The 19,880-nt window shown below is 59.3% G+C and overlaps 1 protein-coding gene across 12 annotated transcripts in view; it reads left to right on the top strand.

The window, feature by feature from the left end:
• SYT7 (synaptotagmin 7) overlaps nucleotides 1–19,880 on the top strand; it is a 67,119-nt gene that overhangs the window by 4,817 nt on the left and 42,422 nt on the right. For 8 of the 12 annotated variants that reach the window (XM_070564110.1, XM_070564104.1, XM_070564108.1 and 5 more), the window contains exon 1: nucleotides 673–1,642. The exons of 2 other annotated variants lie outside the window; for them this stretch is intronic. In XM_070564110.1, coding sequence (XP_070420211.1) covers nucleotides 1,612–1,642 — 31 coding nt within the window. In that variant the 5' untranslated portion in view covers nucleotides 673–1,611. Of the gene's footprint in view, nucleotides 1–672; nucleotides 1,643–6,228; nucleotides 6,312–19,880 lie in introns of those variants that run through there. 2 more of the 12 variants (XM_070564103.1, XM_070564106.1) reach the window with 2 other exon arrangements.

Here is a 19,880-nt window from a genome sequence, read left to right as displayed (position 1 = left end):
GAGACATAGGTTTGTCCCTCTGGGTGCTGGCTGCCTACTGCACTGTGGGAAGGTGGAGGTGTGGCTGGGTGTGAGCTGTGCGGTATAAAGTGAGTTCAGTGGATTTCTCGGGGTGGGAGTAGGAATCCTTGACTCTGGGAAGCCTGGCTCACCTTTGAACTGCATTCTCACTGGAGGGGATGGCAGGATGCTCCAGCAGGCCTGGGGGTTAGGTCCTCCTGCCTACCCCCTTCAGTTCAGGGTAGTGGCACGCCCTGTCACGTGTGAAGCTTCAGTGTCTGTCTCGTTGTGTGGGAGGTGTGTTTGTGTGCTTGTGTGTGTTGGGAGGGTGGTGTAGCTGATTAGGTGTGTAGGTGTGTGCTGGGAGGTCTCTGTACCTGAAACCATCAATGATTTTGTTCCAGGCCTTTCAAATCCTTGGGAGAAGGACCCCTTCTTCCCCCTGCCCCAGAGTCAAACAGTTCCAATTCTAGAGAAAGGAGAAATAGGGTTCACCTGATTTGGACTGTACTGAGCTGACAGAGGGCAGAAAGGGCCAAGGGGGCTCCAGGGTTGGAGGGTTAAGAGAGATTTCCTTTCTACCCACTGATGCTGGGGTCTAGGAAAAGGTGGTGGGGGGGCTGCGCAGTGGCGAGGTGCAGGAGAGGCATGAGCAGAGGCCGAAAGGTCTGTTTCCTTCTTTTGTGCGGCTGGGTTAAGTGGGGAGGGTCAGTGGACCTCGTCCCCCACCAAGGTGGCATCCTAGACTTTTCCGCTCCAGCTGTGTGCAAGCTCGGGGGATGGCCAGAGCGGCGGACCCAGTCTCGGCGCCGGCAAAAAAGAAATCCACTCCTTGTTTTCGCACACACCAGCCCGTCTTCCCGGGACCGCCGGGGTGCCGAGCCCAGAGCTGACGCCCTCGAGCCGCCACCCAGCGGAAAACCCGGAGTGGATTTCCACACCTTTTGGAGCGGAGTCAAAGGGCACCTCGGAGGAGGTGGCCGGCTCCGCGGCCCTGCCGGCTTCGAAGCGGCTGCCATCGGGGGCGCCCCGGCCGGGTTGGTCGCGCAGTGCGGCTCGTGGAGCCCAGCCGGAGAGCTCCGCGCCCTCCCCGCGGGGGCTGCGGGTGGGCGGGGCGCGGGGCGGCGGCGGTGCCCTCGGGGCGGCTCCGGGCGGCGGCGGGCGCGGGCTGCAGTGCGGCGCGCGGCCGGCAGCGGGCAGCAGCGGGCGCAGGCGGTGGCGCTGGCGGTGGCGGTGGCCTCGGCGCTCGGCAGCGGGCGGGCGGGCGGCGCCGGCGGTGCCCCGGGCGCGCTCACACACGCGCTCACACACACACATACACACGGCCTCGTACACACTCACACACGCTCCGGCGCGCACACGCGGCGCGCAGGCCGGAGGGAGGCGGCTCGGCGCGGCTCGGCGGCGGCGGCAGCGTGCTCGGCGGGCGGGCGGCAGGGCTGGCGGGCGGCCCCCGCTCCCCGGCTCGGCGGCTCGGTGCAGCCCGCGCGGCCCCTGCCCTCGGACCCGCCCCCGGGGGTCGCCCGGCCCCATGCCCTGCAGCGGCGGCGGAGCAGCGCGCGGCCGCGGGCGGCTCTGAGGAGCCCGGAGGGAGCCGGCGACGAGGGGACCATGTACCGGGACCCGGAGGCGGCCAGCCCAGGTAAGCGCGGCCCCGCGCGGGCTGGGGCGCCCCGCTCCGGCGGGCAGGACGGCGGCAGCGCCCGGCGCCGTCTCGGAGCCCCAGCCCGGGGCTGCTGTCCGCCGGAGCCGCACGGACTGCCCCCGGGGTCATCGCAGCCCCGGGGGCGCGGGCTGGAGCGGCAGGCGCTCGGACCCCGGCCCCCTGCAGTCCAGGCACTGCCGGGCTTGATGCCGGGCGCCGGCTTCGCAGTGTCCCCACAAGGACCTCCCCCCCACCCCCAGCAGCCCAAGGACAACGTGTGTGGCGGAGCGAGGAGCCGCTGCCCCCGCGGGAGCCGGGCAGTGCCCTCCGAGGCAACCCTGGGTCCCCAGCACCAGAGCCCCGGGGGTGCCAGCGCTGGGGGACCCCAAGGCAAGCATCCCGGGCAGCTTTTGGCCAAGGTTGTGGGCACAGGGGAGAGGAGTGACATCGGCAGTGCCAGCTGTGAATTGAGAGGGTGCCAGGGGGCAAGTGGGAATCTGGTGCAGCGGCTGGGGAGGGGGGCTTCTGGGGGCGGGGGTAACCGCAGGAGCGTTGAGGAGGGAGGCAGGAGTACTGAAGGGAGAGAGAGCAGAGACCGGTGAGAATCAGGGTGCCTGGGGAATGTTGTCCTGGGCTTGGGGAGGGGGGGAAGCAAAGAACCCCAAACTCACTCCAGTCCTGTCGGGGGAGGGAGGGGGAGGGGCCGCACTCCTTTGCATTTCTCCGGAGCGAGCCGAGCCGGAGCCGGAGCCCGAGCCGGGGAGTGGCCTGGGAGCCCACGTCTGCTTGGCATCCTCGAAGCCAAGCCCAGGAATCTTTCCTCCTTCCTCGGGAAATTGCTCTGCCATTTCCTCCTTGGCTCCTGACGCCTCCTCACACGGTGCCCACCTGTAGGCAGGTCCCCTGCAGCTCCTGCCCGGGCTCAGTCTTAGCTCCCACCTGGTGTGCCCCACCCCAGACCCAGCACCCCGAGTCTGCCAGTTCTGGCATCAGGGTCTCCATTTCTGGGTTTCTCTCTGATGCTCGACGCCCCAGCCTGAAGACTTGCTCCCAGATGAGGAACCTCGCCGCTTAATGCCTGCCGCCCTGGGAGTGGGGGATGCTGGGGAGGGGGACAGCTCTAAGACCCTCCACAGAAGGGGCCCAGAGCCCAAGGCTTTTGAGGGCAGGCCAGTGGGCACCGGCTTTGCCCACTCCTGCCCCGGCCCCGCATTTACTCTTTCCGTCTAGGGGCAGCCTCAGCCTCTCCCTGCCTCCTGAAGAGTCAGCTCTCACCCCCCCCCCATCAAGTCATTGCAGCCCCAGTTCACTGAGGAGGACCTACTGGGTGCCAGGCATTGCACCCACTAAGCACTCGAGTATAAGGGTGAAAGAGACTTGGTCTCCCTCTCTGGAACCTCATGCTCATCCGTGAATGTCCTTTGGGTGATGGCTGAAGGGACATTGCCCTCGTAGACTCCTCCTTTCATCTGTCTGGACCCAGGTCACCTACGCTGGCATCTTCCCTCAGGAGGCTGCCAGCTGCCAGCACTTGGACCACAGGCAGAGGCACTCTCTTGCTGGGATCACCGTCTCAGTAGCCAGCAGCTTAGTTCAGAGACCAGCTCTGGGGGATGAGGATGGAAGGGGAGGATGCAGTGAGGACACTCCCCCACCCCTCTCCCTGCCAGGCTGGCAGCCTCCCCTTTCCTGTTAGGCCAGGGGCCTGGGGGCATGCCCTCATCCCGTCTCCCTCGCTCTTCCGCCTGGGCACCATGACATCACCGTTCCTCCAAGCATCTCTGCTCTCTACGGAGGCCAACTTGACATGCTTGGCATCTTCTGGGAGAAGGGCCTGGAACCCAGAGCTGCTGGCCCCCAGATCTTTCCCTCTCCCCCCTCCTCGAATAGCCCCCCCGTCTGGGGGGGAGACCTGTCTTGCCCACTCCAGCTGCAGCTGCATGGCCCCCCAGTGCCTGTGGCAGGGTTGGCCTGAGGTTTACTTCTCCCTGTTGTGGGCACTGGGCTGGGTGGGGTCAGAAATAGGCTGCAGAGAACAGAGTATGCTTTTGATCCTGGTCCCCTGGGGATCCTGAGGAGCCAGAGACCTCCATCTGGCCTCCGTGCCCCCTAGCATCCCTGCCCGCCTCCCATAATCCCTACAGCTCCAGGCCAGACTTCCACTTCCCCCACCCACTCACCCTAGGCCCTCCAGACTCTGCTCCCCTGGTCAGGGCTGTGTGTCCCCTGTTTCTGTTCCCCCATCTCGCTCTTGGCTGGCACCAGGTGGGAGTGAGATGTACAAATTAAGTCCTGCGTGATTCAGGCTGTCCTTCTGGCCCCCCAGCGACCAGTACCTTTTACATCCTGATCCGTTCATCTCACTCTCAGGAACACCTGTGGCCCAGTCCTTTAAAGAAAATTTGATCTCCTGTCTTCTCCTGCTCCTCCATGTCCCAGGCTGGTTCCAGAGGGTCCCTATGGGACACTCTCCGTCATCCCAGTCACTCTGAGTCCCCACAGGGCTCAGTCTATTGCTGAGACCCTTCCTCAGGGGGCAGTTCCCTCCCCACTTGGGCCCCTGATCCCCCCACGCAGCTCATTCCTTGCCCTATCCTGGCTGAGGCAAGGGACTGTGGGAAAAAGAGGGAAGACCAGCCACCCCCCGCCCCACAAACCCCCATCGGCTTCTGCTCCAAACTGTGCCCAGCCTCCCCAGCCATGCCTGCAACCTCCCCTCCACCGCTCCCATAGACACGAGGCCCTCTCCTTGCCCTCAGCCTTCATCCTCCGTCCATCCTGAAGATGGCCTGGCCAGGCCTCCCTGTGTCCCTTGGACTGCCTGTCCCCAGGCCGGGCAGGGCCTTGGCAGGCCTGCAGGGGTCAGCGTTGCAGTGGGCAGGCAGGACGGCAGCAGGAAGGGAGGGAGGGAGAGGTGACCTTGCGGTGAGCTAGTGAGCAAGGCCAGAGAGGGAAAGTCTGGCTGGTGCAGGGGTGCCTGGGAGAGAGGTCAGGTCCTGAGGGCTGCCTCCCCTGCTCCCAGCCTTCTGTGAGCTTGTCCTTGGGGGCAGCAGGGCTCCAAGTCTCATCTGTCCCACCTGTTAGTGGGCTCTGCCCCCTACAGCCACTCTACGGAGCAGGTCATTCTTAGGGCGTGTGGGGGACACACGGCATGGGACAGAGGTCCTTGACGCGGTGGGTCTCCTCTCTCAAGGCAGAAAGATCTACTAGATTGTGCAGGCCAGCCCTTCACCCACTGGCCACAAGTTAGGGGCAGAGGCTGTTGGGCAATGTGTGGGGCAGGATAGGGGGATGCCGTGAGGGCCATCAGGGTTAGGGACCCAGGCTCGGGTGTGGGACGGTCCAGGGAGGCCTGACTCTGTCTGACCATTTCGCTGACAAACTCTCCACCCACCCCAGCTACCCCTCCATCCCCCACCCCCTGCCCCCTCTGTGGCCTGCATCCTGGGCTTGGATCAGAGTGTGGGACCGATCCATGATCTTCCAACAGGCTGTGGCCCGGGCTGGGACCTGGGGCTGAGTAGGGCAGGAGGGATGGCTTCTGTGGGGCTTGGGCCAAGGTAGCCAGTGCCCCCAAGGCTGTAGTGTTTCCATGGAGACAGGACCCCTCCTTGGCCTTGGACCTTGCTGTTCAGTGGCCTTGTGAGAACAGCGTGACCAAGAAGCCGGGCGCTCAAGGATTGAGGGGTGGTGGGGAGAGAGACAGCCTCTGAGCCCCTCCTGGTTTGGGAAGGGGGACTAGAGCGGGCGGGATTGGGGTGGACACACAGGCTAGCAGGTGACAGGTGAGGGACACCTGAAGGCAGGGGAACAGGTGGGTGTCAGGTGAGCAAAGACAGGCCTTGGGCAGCTGGGCTTTGCCCCTGGCTGACCCCAAGCTCCAGCCCAAGGAGCTGAAGGCAGCATAGAGTGCCAGTGGAGGGCTGTCCCTGTCTTACCCCTCCAGCCCTGCTGTGGCGGGAGGTGTTGAGGTACCATGGGGGAGGAGTGGGTGGTTCCCCGTCCCCTTCCCTCCCCCACTCCCCACCCACCCACCCCCTATTCTCTCAGGGGCTTGCATCCTTATTGAATCTGATGGACCATTTTCCATAACTGCTGCCCCCAGGGGAGTGAGCCTGGAACAGCAGGGAGAGGAGTGGCGAGGGGGGCCTCGCGGGGGGCGGGAGGCCCCGTCCCGGAGCCGAGGACTCAGCTGGAAGAAGACTTCCTGCCCAGGCTCCATGGGCAGTGCCCACAGGTGGCACATGCAGCTGGTGAGGTCAGCTCTCTGTTGGGGCGGTCACCGGGCTGGCCAGGTGCCAGAGCCAGCCCGTGCCAGGCCCAGCCCGGGTGCCCGCCTGCCTTGCCAGGGAACCCCAGCTGGTGGTGCCAGGCGGATTGTGCCAGTTCCATAGCCATGGAAGTTCCTGACCTTCCAGGCAGCAGGGCAGCCTTGCTGGGCCCTGTCCAACTTGTGTCTAGAGGGCAGGCCTTTGGTCTCACCCAGCAGAATTCCCCAAGGGTTGGAATGGAGTTGGCAGACGGCATGGGACCTGTGGAAGGGGTTGGCTGGTGCCCAGAGCCAGCGCCTGGAATTCTGGACCCAGTGGGTTGGAAGATGGGATGGCACGTCGGGCCTGCGCTGGTGGGCTTTGCAGCTTCTACCCTGAAGGGCCCCTTGGAAGAGGTGTGTCGCCTGTGGGGTTGGGCAGGGAGCCGACTTGTACCGCGAGCTGGGATATTTGGGGAATTGATGTATTTGCGGGATTGAGGGTGTGGGGCCACAGGACCGGTGGAGAGGGAGGGCGGGGCCGGTGGGGAGAAGCACTGTGCTGTGTGGGTACCTCCGTGCGCACGCGGGTAGCAGGTGGACGGCCGTAATAGCCGCGCTCCTCTGAGCGCTGAGCCCGCGGTAAACAGCAGCTAATGAGTGTATTTGTAGCAAGGTGCGTCGAGGTGCGCAGGGAGCTCTGACAGAAAGCGTTGGGGAGGGCACCTCCCCTGGCCCTGTACCCAGCCAGGCAGGGCCTGTGTCCTCCAGGGGCCCTGCCTGCCCCCCGCCACACCCTCCCACCTGGCAGCGTGGCCGCCTCCAAGGCCTCCATCTGCTGGCAGCAGGGCTTCACCTGGCTGTGCTGCGTGCACGGGTGTGGATGTGGGGGTGTTGGAGCTTCAATGTGTATGGATACGGGCATTTCCGAGACATCGTGAAGGTCTGTTAGCGTGTGTGTGTGTATGGGGTGAGCTGGGCACATCTGTGTTTGTGACTACGTCTGATGCTGTGCGTGTGTGTGTGTGTGTGTGTGTGTATGCACCCCTCTCCCGGATTCTTGAGAGAACTACCCCCTCCTCTGGGTAGTGGCCCTTCTCCTTTGATGCCCTTCCTGGAGGGAAGGAAGCTGGGGGCTCTTGGGCTGGCTGGGAGAGAGAAGGAGGTGACCCATTCTGCCCATCAGAGGGGACAGGAGGGAGAGGTCTGAGGTCCCATTGCACGGGGCTCCCATAGTCGCTGCTTGCCTCAGAGAAAGGGGAGACGTTGGGCCCTGCGGAGCCCAGCCGGCCCTCTGGTTCTAGAGCCCCAGGAGGCCCCGGAATGAGAGAGGAGGGGTGCTGAGGGGTCAGTCCCAGCAGGTGGGGGTCTCACGGTGCTAGCTGGTGAGGCGTGCACCTGCCCCCAGCCAGGGTAGGGTGGCGTGGGGTGTGGGAGGCCACGAGGGGCGCCTGCGTGGAGCCCTGCACAAGGGGAGCGGAGGAGAGAGCTGTGTGGCTAATGTGTCCAATTAAATTACTTCAAACCCTGCCGCGGCAGCTGCTCCCGGCGGGGCCCTGGGTACAAATTGGATCCGTCTCATTACCGCGGGGTGGTGGCAGCGGGGCCGGAGAGCGATGGCCAGCTCAGCCAGCACACGGCAGGCCCTCTCCCACTCTGCCCAACCTGGGCCCGACACAGCCCCTTGGAGCGTTTGTTCACTCCAGCACCCTTCAGGTTCCCCAAGGCCACTGGGTCCAGATATTGGGGCTCCCTGCATTCCTCTCTGCCATGCTGAACCCCATGCCTGGCATCCCAAGGGCCCCTCTGAGCCCTCAATTTCTTTCTCCAGGAGTGGGGGTCTCGTGCTTTCTAGGGGGTCCAGCCTAAGGTCGCCCCTCTCAGGTCACACCACACACCCTGTCCCCTCCTCTGATAATAACAATAGCACCATAACAGTCAGTTCTTATTTGTGGAGCGCTCGGTATCTGCTAAGCACTCATGTGCAGGAGAGGCTGGCTGTCTTCAGCTAGGTGTCTGGGGTCAAACATCTGTCCTTTTGAATTCCAGCAGGAACACTGCTGTGTCCCTGGAGCAAGTTATGCCACCACTGGCCTCAGTTTCCTCCTCTGTTGAATGGGTATGATGATGGTTCTTACCTCCCAGGGGGTTGGAGCTGAGGTGAGATAGGGCGGGAAGCATCTTTAGCAGAGAACCCAGCACATAGTAAACACGCAGCCAACGGCAGCTGTCATCCGCATCACCCCGCACTGAGTGATTGACGTGTGGGATGGGGGGGCCGGAAGCACTGAGGAAGACATGCCTGCCACAGGCCTGGTGCATGGGAGTTGGGGAGGGCTTCATTGAGGCGGCATCCATCAGTTACTGTCCAGACAGCGAAGGCGAGCTGAGCATTCACTGTGTGTGGTGCTGTTCTAAGCACAGGACAGATGTCAGCTTGTCCATCCTCGGGCCACCCTGGGAAGGAGGGACTTGCACTTAAGAGTCGGTTCGGAATTCCAGCCACATCGCCAGACCCAAGAGTGCGAGCGTTGGGTCCAGAGCCTTGGGTCTTGAAGGCAGAATAAGAGCTTGCCGTGTCAGCAGGCAGGGGTGAGGCATTTGGGATGGTGGGGACAGAACACACGACGACCTGGAGGTGTGGTGGGTCTCGGCCAGTCGAGGCCGCAGCTGGTGGTGGGAAGGGGGGCCTTTGGGGGTGGTAGCAGGAGTTGAGGCTTGGGGAAGCTGGGCTGAGCCGGATTATGAAGGTCCTGGCATTCTGAAATAGGAAAACTGGAGTTTTTTTTTTTTTAATTAGGGCAGTGGAGAGCGGTGGATGACTTTCAGGCAGATCTCTACAAAGAACTTTCCCTCTGCAGAAGAGTAGAGGGTAGGAAGCCTGAAGGGGGGGTCCCTGCCGTTAACATATCTGTCCCCTCCTCTGCCCAGCCCCTCCTCCATCTCTTACCTGCACAGGCTGGGTCCAACCACACGAGGAGGTCTGCAGTGTCCAGCTGGACTGGGGCCCTGCACTTGGAAAGCTTGTGGTGGGTAATGGGCAGTCAAGGGGGCAGCCTGGGCACGGATGGACACCCCCGGGGGCTTACCTAGGGGGCTGCAGTATCAGAGAAAGCCTTCCAGGGAGGAATGTAGAGCCAAGGTGGGGAGGCCCAGGGCCTAGTGGACACAGTTAATGCTCCTGAGCGTTGGCTCTGCATCCCATTCGCCACCATGGGCATCAGGGCCGGCCCTGGGGGAGCCACACGGCTCACGCTCCAGCTGCCAGGCCTGAGTTCCAGAGCCCCACCAGAGCCAATCTGTCTCCACGGAAACCCGCCCCCCTCTCCATGCCCACGGCCCCTGGCACAGGGGCCCATTCACAGCAGGGCCTGGGTACGGCTTCCCACTCCCCTAGGGGGTCACCCCAGGGCAAACGCCCTCACACCCAGGCGCTGGCAGCACACACACGTGGTGGTATTTGGGTTCGTGTGCACACGTGGCATGTCTGTGTGCCCTGCAGCAGGAAGTGGTGCAGGGGGGATGGTCTCCGTTGCCTACCCACCTTAGCGGGGGACTTGTTCCCCTGAGGGGAGAGGGTCAGGCAGGCCCCAAACAGCCTGATGCCTGGCTGAACTGGAGGCCCTGCATCAGGGATCACGGTAAGGAAGCCAGCCCAGGGAAGGAGCGCTTAGGAACGTTTGCAAGCGGCAAGGGAGAATCTCCTAGCAGGTCCTGGTGGGTCCACAGACCACCTCGTTCTTCACATACGTCTTTTCGTTTAATCTTCACAGCAGTCTGTAAGGGAGAGATCATTAGCACTGGTCAGAGGAGGAAACTGAGGCCCGGAGGGGTGGAGCGTCTCACCAGGTCACTCAGTAGAGCAGGGATGAGATTTCAAGTCAGCCTCACTCCAAAGCCTAGGTCTTAACCACTGGGCTACACTGCCTGGTGCCTCCCGTATTCCACTAGGATCCGAGCCAGCCTGTCTCTCGGCCCATCGCTCAGAAGGGAGTGCCGGGAGTGCTGGCTGCAGAGCTGGACTCCGGGCGTCCCCACTGCCTCCTTTAGTGCTCGAGGAGTCCCCTACAGCCTTTGTTCTCACGTCCCTGGAGTGGGGTGGAGCCTCCTTCCCACCCTGTCTCCTCTCCCTCTTACAGGCACTGTGGAAGGATCCTCTCACTCAAGGGGACGCACCCCTCACTCCCTGCTTGGCACCTGCCAGCCCTGGAGGAGCCTGATGAATTGGCTGTGTGTGCCCCCCCCAACCCCATTCCTCCCTCTCCAGCCCCCGCCTGGTTGGGGAGGTGCGAAGGGAGCGATTTCACAGCCTGTCAGCTGAGGCCTAAAAATACCCAGAACTCCGAGATGCTTGGGCAGGGGGAGGAGAGAGCAGGGACCAGGGATGGGGTAGTGAGGGGTGCAGCAGTAACTTGGCCAGAGAAGCCCCAGGGGCATCACAGTTCTGCTCCGGGGTGATGGGCAGACCCTCTGTCCGCAGGTCCCCCATCTGGCCCCATATCTGGCAATGACAAAGGGGGACTGGTATTTCTAGGGTCTTGAGAGCTCACCTCTGGCACTCAGACCTAAGGGAGGGCTTAGTCTCAGACTGGAACCGTGGACCCCAGGCCCCCCAGACCCTCTGGTCGATGCCTCTTTCTCCCTCTCCACCCCCAGGTTGGCTGGCATCTTCAGACTGTGGGAGCCAGGTTGGGCCTGTGCCCGCTTCCTTCCTGGAGAAGGTGCCCGCTTCTGTTCGGGGAGAGGCGTGAGGAAGGCAGCGTGGATGGGGTGCCGGCAGGTGTGCGATGTGACGTGTGAGCCACCCAGGCACTAGAGGGGGGCAGAGGAAAAGGGGTGTGGTGGCCCACGTCACTGCCACGTGGCTATGTGCTGAAGTGTGGCGCAGGGCCCCCGCGCGTCAGCCAGCGCCCAGAAAGGGGGATGTGTGTGTGCGTGTGTGTGGCCCTGCTGGAGTCAGCCTGTTCTTGGTGCCGGGATGCTTGTGGAAGTGTATGCCCGAGCGTGGCCCTTCCAGACAGAAATGGGGTGAAAGCACAGGAGTGGGGGTGGAAGCGTGAACAAACATATGTCATGTCATGCAGACACGTGACAGTCTGTGTGCTTCCATGTGGAAGCATGATGGCATGTGTGCCTGTGCAGGGGGACCTCTCTGGGACACCATTAGAGAAATAATGCACAGTGGCAGCCCGTGCATGGGCTCTGGATCAAAAAGTAATGGGTTCAAATCCTACATTTGCCATATATTGATTAGGTCTGTGACCTTGGGCAAGTTACCTCATTGCCTCATTTCTCTGTCTGTAAGATGGAGACAATAATGCACCTACTTCAGGGGGCTGCTGGGAGGGTGCAATGAGTGATGTGTGTAGATCGCTAGAACCGTGCCTGTCACAGAGTTAGTTCTAAGTGTATACTAACTCTTATTGTTGGTCCTGAGTTTGATGATATAGGTGGGAGCACCAAGTCGAGAGAGGCCAAACGACCTGCCCAAAGTCACACAGTAAGTTAGTGGCAGAGCCAGGACTAGAACCCAGGCTCCAGTGCCCTAAGACAGGGCTTGTTCAAGTCTAGGATCTCATGACACTGCCCCGCCCCCTTGAGCCACGAGAAGCCCCTGCAATGCAAGACTGTAACCCCATTGGCATCTGGGGCCTAGATTCTGCCAGGGCTGGGCTGGGATCTTGGGAACTCGGGGGTCTGAGCATCTTCAGATAATGCTGGGGTGGAGGGCTCCTCAGGGCAGTGGCTAGCCGTTGCCTATGCCACGGGTTAGCCTGTGGACTTGGCCAGTTACTCAACTCCCCTGAGCCTTGGTTTCTCCCCTCTAATGGAATAACATACTTTATAGGGTTATCCTGGGGATTAAGTGAGGTCCTGCATGTAATGTCTTAAGTGGCTGGAAGGCTGTACCTAGTAAGAGCTCAGTAATGTTGGCTGCGATTATAACCCATGCAGAACCCTCCCACCCAGTGCTCCATAAATAGTGACTTCTTCTGCTTCTCTTCCAGCCCCTGGCTACCCTCTCTCCCTTCCGCCTGCCCCCCTACACTCCATGGGGCTTAAACTGATCAGGGACTGACTTGCTGGCAACCAAGACCTGTTTTTGTCTCCTGTTATTGGCTTTGCCCAGGAGGGAGCAGGACTCACCATTGAGACTTAGCCTCTGAGCCCTCTACATCTGGCCTCATCATTCACTTGCTATATGACCTTGGACAAGCACCATTTCCTCTCTGGGCCCTGATCCTCCCTCTGTAAAGTGGAGAGGCTGGACCACACACAGTCCCAGAGCCTCCTGGTCATGTTGCTCTGTGACCAGGAGGGTCCTGGCTCAGCCCCTAGAGGGGTGGCAGGTTGGCAGGAAGATAAGTGGGCCGGCTGCCCTGGGTAAGTGGAGCATCTGGGGCCTGAGCCGGCTGGTGGCCTGCCATAATGCCCGCCCGCACCTGTGGCTGCGTAGGAGGGTGTGCAGGCCCGACTGGCTGGGCACTGACATTGGGGGAGGCTCAAGGACAATGACGTAGAGAGAGCCCTTCTTGGGGCCCTGGGAGCTGCCACTCCAGCCGTTCTCCCCGGCTCTCCTCCCCTTCTCCCTGGGGCTTACCTTCAACAGTTCCTTCTTCCTCCCTGTCCTTCCTCTCTCCTTCCCCTTCCTGGAGTCTCCCAGGATCTCCCCCTCTCTGCCTCTTCCACTTCTGTCATCTTGACCATTTTCCAGGGTGCTTTTTCCTTCCTCTCCCTCTCCCCTCTGCTCTCTCTCTGCTTCCCGAGAGTCCTCCTTTCTCCTTCCTACGACATGGCCCTGTTTCTCTGGATCTTCCTTGCTCCCCCTGCTGCTCCAGAGCCTAGGTCTCTCTCTTACTCGGCATGTCTAGGCTCCTTCCAGCGTCTTGTCCCCTGGCTCTCTCCCACTTTAGAATCGCTCTCACCCCACCTCCCTTCTTCCAGCTCCTTGGAGCTCCTTACTCCTCCACCAGACCCCGTGCCCTCAAAAGTTTCCTGGTCTCCTTCAGCCAACAGGGCTGACCCAGGCAATGTCTGTGGCTGGTGCTGCTATGCGGTACCTCAAAATGCCCCCACCTCTGTGAGTCGAGAAAAGGGGTCAGCCCAGGGCCCAGGGACTGGCAGCCTTGCCTCCTAATTAGCAGGAAGTAATTGCCTGGGAAAAAAAAATTCATTTAGACTGAGACTCTGGGACTCCAAGTTAGAGCTGAGCCAACCGACAGCCCCTAGGAAGCAGGAAGAGGGAAACAGCCCAGGTCAGGGCCTCAGGAAGCCCCTGAGGAGACAAAGGCCCTCAGGATTTCCTTCCTGTCTGGCCTCCAGAATCTCAACCTTGGGGATGTGGGGAGAGAGCACTCAGCTGGGAGTCCCACCATCTTCAGCTGAGTTCTGGCTCCACTACTCACTGTGTGACTTCGGGCCAGCCACTTATCCCTTTGAACCTTAGTTCTCTCTCTTGTAAAATCAGAAGAGGACCTCACTATCATGAGGGTTGATTCGGACAGTGGCTATAAAAGCACTTTGCAGGCTATAAAGTGCTGTGAGAGGGTGAGGTGTTACTGTCTTCCTCCATGGGGCTCTCAGCTGAGACTTGAGGGTGGTGGAGGGGTGGGGTGGTCCTGGAAACACCTAAGGGGCAGTGAGGCTTCCAGACATGGAAAGATGGCCAGGTGGGTCCAGCTGAGCTGTAAGATTAAGGGCGGACAGATGTGGTTTCCCATGCCAGGCTCAACACTCGCCAGCTGCACCACCCTGAGTGGTCACCTCACCTCTCTGAACCCCACTTTCCTCATCTGTAGGATGCTGATCATGATGCCTCCTCTGCGGGGTGGGGGTGGGGGGGAGCGGTAAGGCTAAATGAGATAATGTTTGCCGGGCTCTTAGCACAGTGGTTGGCCTATAGTAAGTGCTCAATAAAAGATATTACCTGTATCTACTGTAATTAAAGGCTATCATCTTTACTCCCTGTCTGGATCCAGAAAAGCTGTGATTTTGGGTGATATCTTCAGGTTTTTGGAAGGAGGGAAATTTCTACACCCAGTCTAATATCAAGCAGTCCCTAGAACCACCAAGCAGATCTGCTTCACAGAGAGCCCCCATCGCTGGAGGGGGGAACAGGAGTGGGCTGCAGCTGTGGCATTCCCCCCACCCACCCCTACTTTTTCCCAAGGAGAGGCTGTGCGCAAGTTTATTTGGGTGGGTGTGAGGTAGAGAGTCTCTGCCCTGGGGGAGGCATATTACAAGCCTTTGTGTTCGTCTTGATAGGGCTGGCCCTGCTGTGAGAGGAAAGGTTGCGTTTGTTTAAACAGGCCTGCTCCACCTACCTTGGAGGAGGGAGCAGGAAGTTTCGCCTGGTCAGTCGGGCCACCTGGGTTGCGTCTTTGCTGTGAACCGGCAGCATGGCGCCCCAAGGCGGCCAGAACACAGTCGGACAGCCTGGAGCGTGCGGGTGTTGGGCAGCGCTGCAAGCTCAGAGCGCCAGATTGCCCCGGGAGAGGTGAGGGGGCGGCGGGGGCCGGACCGTCTGCCGCTCCTTCCCCACCCGCCCAGCACCACCGCTGGGGACCTTCTGTGTTCCTGCTCTGAGCGCAGTACCCGCGCCAGCCGCAAGGAGGCAGTGCAGCTGGTTCCTTTTGAGGAAATGGAATGTGGCATTTGCGTTAGCGGGGAGGCTCTTTTTGTCCCGAGTTGGGCTGCTGACTGGGATCCTCGGCATCTGAGGACCTCACTGGGGAAGGGGAGCTCTTGAGGTCAGCTGGTCGCTGCCGTGGCTTCAGCTCGGGGCTGATCAGGGAGGAATTGGCAGAGGAAGTTTGGACCACTATGCTGCAGTCCTGAAAAAGGTTCTGGTGGCTTGGATCCCGCTCGCCGGAGGCAATGCACAGGGCGGCCTAAAGGAGGACGCAGTCCCGGCACTGAATTCTGTTTCAGCACCAAGGACAGAGGAGGCGCGGCTGAGCGCTGTTTCAGCACCGTGGACAGAGTTTAGGGCGGCGCGTTCAGCGGCTCTCTCCCAGTATTTGTGGCGCTAGTGATACCCCAGAATACTGTAGAATGGTACCTCCAAGAGGGAATCTCAGACACCCTGTTTCTAACGAGGAGACTTAGGAGTGAGAGTTGAGTTAATTGCCTAGGGTCACACAGCCACAGTGACACTGGGTGGCAGAACTGGATTCAGATGGGGATCTGTGGTCTTCATCCATCTCTCTCGCACCTGGATTCCCACTAGTTATCTCCCTTCTTCCTAAACATCTCTGAGAGCAGCTTCGCACTATGTTGCATGCCCAAGAGCCCTTGAGCTGGCAAAGATTAAGTGTACTCCCTCCTCCCTCAAAAGCCCAGGTCAAGAACCTGAATCCCAGGATGCAAGATTCCTAGCTGCTGTGGCTTTCATGGTTCCAAGCCTCAGGTGGGAGAGTGTCAGGGCAGGATAGGTGCCCTGGCCTCTAAGGAAGTCTGTAACTTGGGGAGGTAGAGTTGAGTCATCAGCATAAGGAACTCTTAAGTGCTCTGAGATCCTCAAATAAAATATAGCACACCATTCCAAGCCCAGCTTCTTTGCAGCTGTGTATTATTAATAACAATAAGATGCTGATTTAGGCCAAGGCACACCAATACATTATTCATAGGAGTAACTAGTGGTCAAGGCCTGCACTTAATCATCACACATCCATGATCCTGCCCCCACTCCACACTCCTGGTGGAGAGGCCCTCCATCTGAGTTCCTCCTTTCCTGGGTTCCTGCTGCTGTGACAGACGTGATCGTTTTCATGACTGCCCAGGCAGCTCATCAGCTTTGGGATCAGAGTGGGTGGGGAGGGTGACAGGTTCCGGGCTAACTCCTGGCTGGACACTGTTCAACCTGGGCTTCCTGCTCAGAGCTGGTACCTGGCCCTGTCCATCTTGAATGGCTTTGACCCTGGTGACTTCCAGACTCAGCAGCTCTTAGGGGTCTGCAGATGCCCTGTCTCCCTCTCCCCCTCTTTTGAAGCTGAAGACTGAAACCAGGTGCCCCAGGCTTCCCTAAGCCAGGAATTGTGACAGGTAGGGGGTGGCTGTGATGAGGGGAGGGGGTCACTGAGCAGAAATACAGCGTGGATTTGAAACCCTCGGTAAACTCTGGAATACTTTGTAAACCGTTCTGCCCTGAACAAATGTGAGCCATTATTACAAAGGCCATGCTCTCTGAGGGAAGAGAGAGCAGAGATAGAGAAGGCTGGCCAGGCCCCGCTCCCTCATGAGGAGTCGGAGTGCTTGTGGATCCTGACATGTCCCCGTCCAATTTCTTGCTGGAATGGCTCCTGGCCCATCCAGATAATCCTTTATTCGCTGTTTACTCACTTGGCATCTCCCCTGAATTCTAAACCGTCTGCATCCAGCCGGCCTCTGCGGCCCCTGCCAGCACTCTCCTAGCTCACTCACGCATTATCTGTTTTTATTACAGTCAAGGTTGAAGAAGCTTGCTCGTGCTAAGCCCCTATTTTGAGCTACTCGTAACTTTCCAAAACAATTCCCCTCGGGCCTCCCCTTTGGCCAGCCTTGTTCCTGGGTGAGGCCGTAGGGGTTGTGGCTGCCTCCAGGCGGGTGGCCTTCTGAAGGATGCTCAGAGAGACTGCCCGGAGGGCATGGGGGTGGGGCCAAGGCCCAGCTTTCCTGGGAAATGAGTGCAGGGTTCTGTTCGTTCCTTCCTTTTTCTTTCTTCCTTCTACCTGCCCATCTCTTTTCTGTTTCCTATTGCAGGGGATGAGCTGCCCATTTTCAAGGTGGGTGGCCTGGAGGGGGGCTGTTTTTGGATGGAGGGGGAAAAAACATTCAGTATGACAGAGTCCTGGAGCTTTGCCTGGCAGTCTGGGGTTCAGAGTTTAGCTCATTGGTTTTCTCCCCACTGCTTTCTCCCCACCTCTGCCTTTTTCTGGCTTTTTTGTGTATGTAGGATCAGGAGGAGGAAGGGGAGTGGGATAGGCACCAAAAATGCCCCCCTCCCCATGCCCAAATCGCCCTGGGGCTGGTAGGCTCTGCACTTGTAAATTCCCTCCCACCTTCCCCCATTTCCATCTGCTCAGCATGCACGTGGAGGGGTGCTTCCTATGGAAACCTGTGGTGCCAGCTTTCACTGCTTTCCACCTTGAACGTCATCCTGCAGCCGCCAAAGGATGGGGGGAGGCGCTGGGGCACGATACGTCCTGGTGCAGAATCAGGCAGGAGGAGGCGGGATCAGGATGGGAACGCGCTGGCAGAGATAGCCTCAACCACCCCCAACATCACTCGCTTTATGTCCCGGATAGTGGTTGCACCCTAGTCAGCACCAGAGACAGGGCCTGGGCAAGTGCTTGGGCACCCCACCCACTTCCTCTACCTGCTCCTATTGGTCCAGCCCCAGGCTCCCAACCCCCAGCCTTTTCTGAGACCCTTAGGTGGGTTGAGCCTCTATCTACTGAGGGTGGAAGGAGCCCCCAGAAAGGTGTGTGTGCGAGAGAGGTCTTGGAGTAACTAGGGCCTCGCTCTCTTTGGTAAAACTCTTAGGGAAGTGGCAGCCTTGTCCCTGGCTGCTCTTTATTTTGTGTTCACTCGGTTTCTTTCTTCTCTTGCCCCTGTCTGTCCTCGGAGTGACTTGTTTCAAGGCTCTGCCTCCCTGGGATGGAACAGGAGTGAGAGCTGCAGGATTTGAGGTCTTACAGACTGGAGTCCAATCCTGGCTTTACGGCTCTTCTGCTGTGTGTCCTTGGGAAAGCATTTAACCCTTCTGAGCCTCAGTTTCCTTCTTTGTAAAATGAGCGTGAGAGTGTTTACCTGCAGAGGGGTGCTGAGGGCTGTGAACCTGATCCAGTGTTGCATTCCTTAGTTACTGTGATTAAGGCACCTAGTAAGGAAGGCAAGGGCCTGGGATCTGGGGGTGCTCGAAAGAGGGGAGCAGGCCAGGTTGGGAGGGTATGGAGGTGACAGGACAACTTTGGAAGGGCTGGATATGGGGAGTGTGTGTGTCACCATCTGAGTGTGAGAGAACAAGTGAATTCTAGGGGGAACAGCCGATGTGCACAGGTTTCCAGCATGTCCAGGAGCTTCTCCGTATCGTGTTCTGGGCTATGGGCTGTGGGAAACTCTGAACAATGGATAGATGGGATCTTACCTCATTGGCCCTGCTGGGGGGACAGGCCTACTGCCAAGAAAACTAGGTTGGACCCAGGGTCAGTTAATTCAAGTTTAGAGAAGGAAGAGGCTGCTGTGAGCCCTTGTCATCAGGGAGGGCTTCCTGAAAGAGGTGGGCTCCCCTGGGGCCTTGAATAATTTCATGCACTTACTTATCCAACCTCTTGTATGTACTGGACCTTGGGCTACAGAGATGAGCGATCTGGAGTCTCAGTCCTCCAGATGCCCCCAGTGGGGGAAAGACATAGAAAGTACAAATTACTAACCTACAATGAAGAAATGCCACAGTTACAGGAGAAGCAGGAAGAAATGTGAGAGGGGATGTAGACCATCTTTGTCTAGGGATCTTGAGGGTGGAGAATAGAAGGAAGGGCATTCCAGGCAGAGGGAACAGCTTAGGCAAAGCCTCAAGTGTGCAAGAGGTTGGCCTTCTGGAAGGAAGGAGAAGAGTTAGGTGTGGCTTGGGCATGCTGTGTAGCATCTTCCAGAATGCTGTCCCCTCAGCTCTGAGGGAGGCAGCTGTAGCTGTGGCAAAGGACAGGCTCCAGTTGCCTTAGTTCCCCATGCTCCTTTCTTCCTCTGTGAAGTGGAAATACTGGTGCAAGGTGGTGGGGGATCTCACGAGATGGTACATATAATCTTCCTGGCACAGTCTCTGCCACAAACAGCATGTGCTCAGTTAATGTGGGCTATTATTTGGTCCTGACGGGACCCCAGCAGGGGACATCAGGGGTTATCATCATCATTTGAAGGTAAAGCCCTGAAGCCCAGAAAGGGCTTGCCTGGGGTGACTGACCAGGGGTAGAGGTGGGACTTGAATCCAGGTCATCTGCCTCCAAGTCTACTTCCTGTCCCACTGCTCTGCCTCGAAGGACAGACAGAATCTGAGTAGATAAATAACAGGCAGAGGGAAGACCCAAGGCCAGAGGAAGTGCATGAACGCCTAGAGACCGTGGATGGCAGGGTGGGCTGGGCATCTGCTTGTTGCCATGGGTATACATGCGTGTGTGTGTGAGTGTGAGCACGGGTGTCTGTGTAAGGGTGAGTCTCCATGGCTTGTGTGTGTGTATCCATGCATATATGTATGTGAGTGTGAACACGAGTGTCCATGCAAGGGGTGCATCTCAGTGGAGTGTGTGTGTGAGCCATAGCTGTCTGTGTCTGTGGCCTGCGTGTGTGTACCTGCTCCGCCTCTGGCTCCCCTCCCATTCCCCTCTGGGCAGCTGGTGCACTTGCCCTCAGAAGTCCATTCCCTCTCCGGCAGCTCCCCGGGGCATCCCAGCAGCCAGCGGGCCTGTTTGATTCTGCTCATCCATAAATCATGACTTGCAGAGGAGATGAGAAGGAGTTGGGAGTGGGGGCAGAGCCCTGGCAGGGGACAGGGTCCGGTCTGCAGTTCATACCTGAAGCCCAGCCTGGCTTCCAGCTGCGGCCCCCCCCCCCCCACCGCCGACACCCGCACGCCTCAGCCCTCCCTATTCCTTGCCATAGGCGTTCACTGGTGCTTACTCTTGGTCAAGCCTTGGGCCAGGTCCTGTGGCAGGGCTCAGGGGTGCACAGAATTGAGTAAGGCATGACCTCTGCTGTCCTTTGGGGAAAACTCGATGTGTATCTAGTTCAGTATTTCATTCAACACTCATTGAGTGCCAACTGCATGTCCCAGATGTCTCTAATACAGGGCACGACGTGGTGATGCCAGGATAATAGCCAGCATTTATTGCCTACTTATTCTGTGTCAGCCTCTGTGCTAAGCGTATTATACGCACTAATTCCTTTAAACCTCACAGTTGTCCTATGAGGCCTGTACTATTATTAGCCCTGGTTTACAGAAGGGGAAAC

Source organism: Equus przewalskii, chromosome 11, assembly GCF_037783145.1.
Source record: "Equus przewalskii isolate Varuska chromosome 11, EquPr2, whole genome shotgun sequence".
NCBI lineage: Eukaryota > Metazoa > Chordata > Mammalia > Perissodactyla > Equidae > Equus > Equus przewalskii.
The sequence above is the reverse complement of the archived record's forward strand: the minus strand, read 5'-3'. Positions and strand labels throughout refer to the sequence as shown.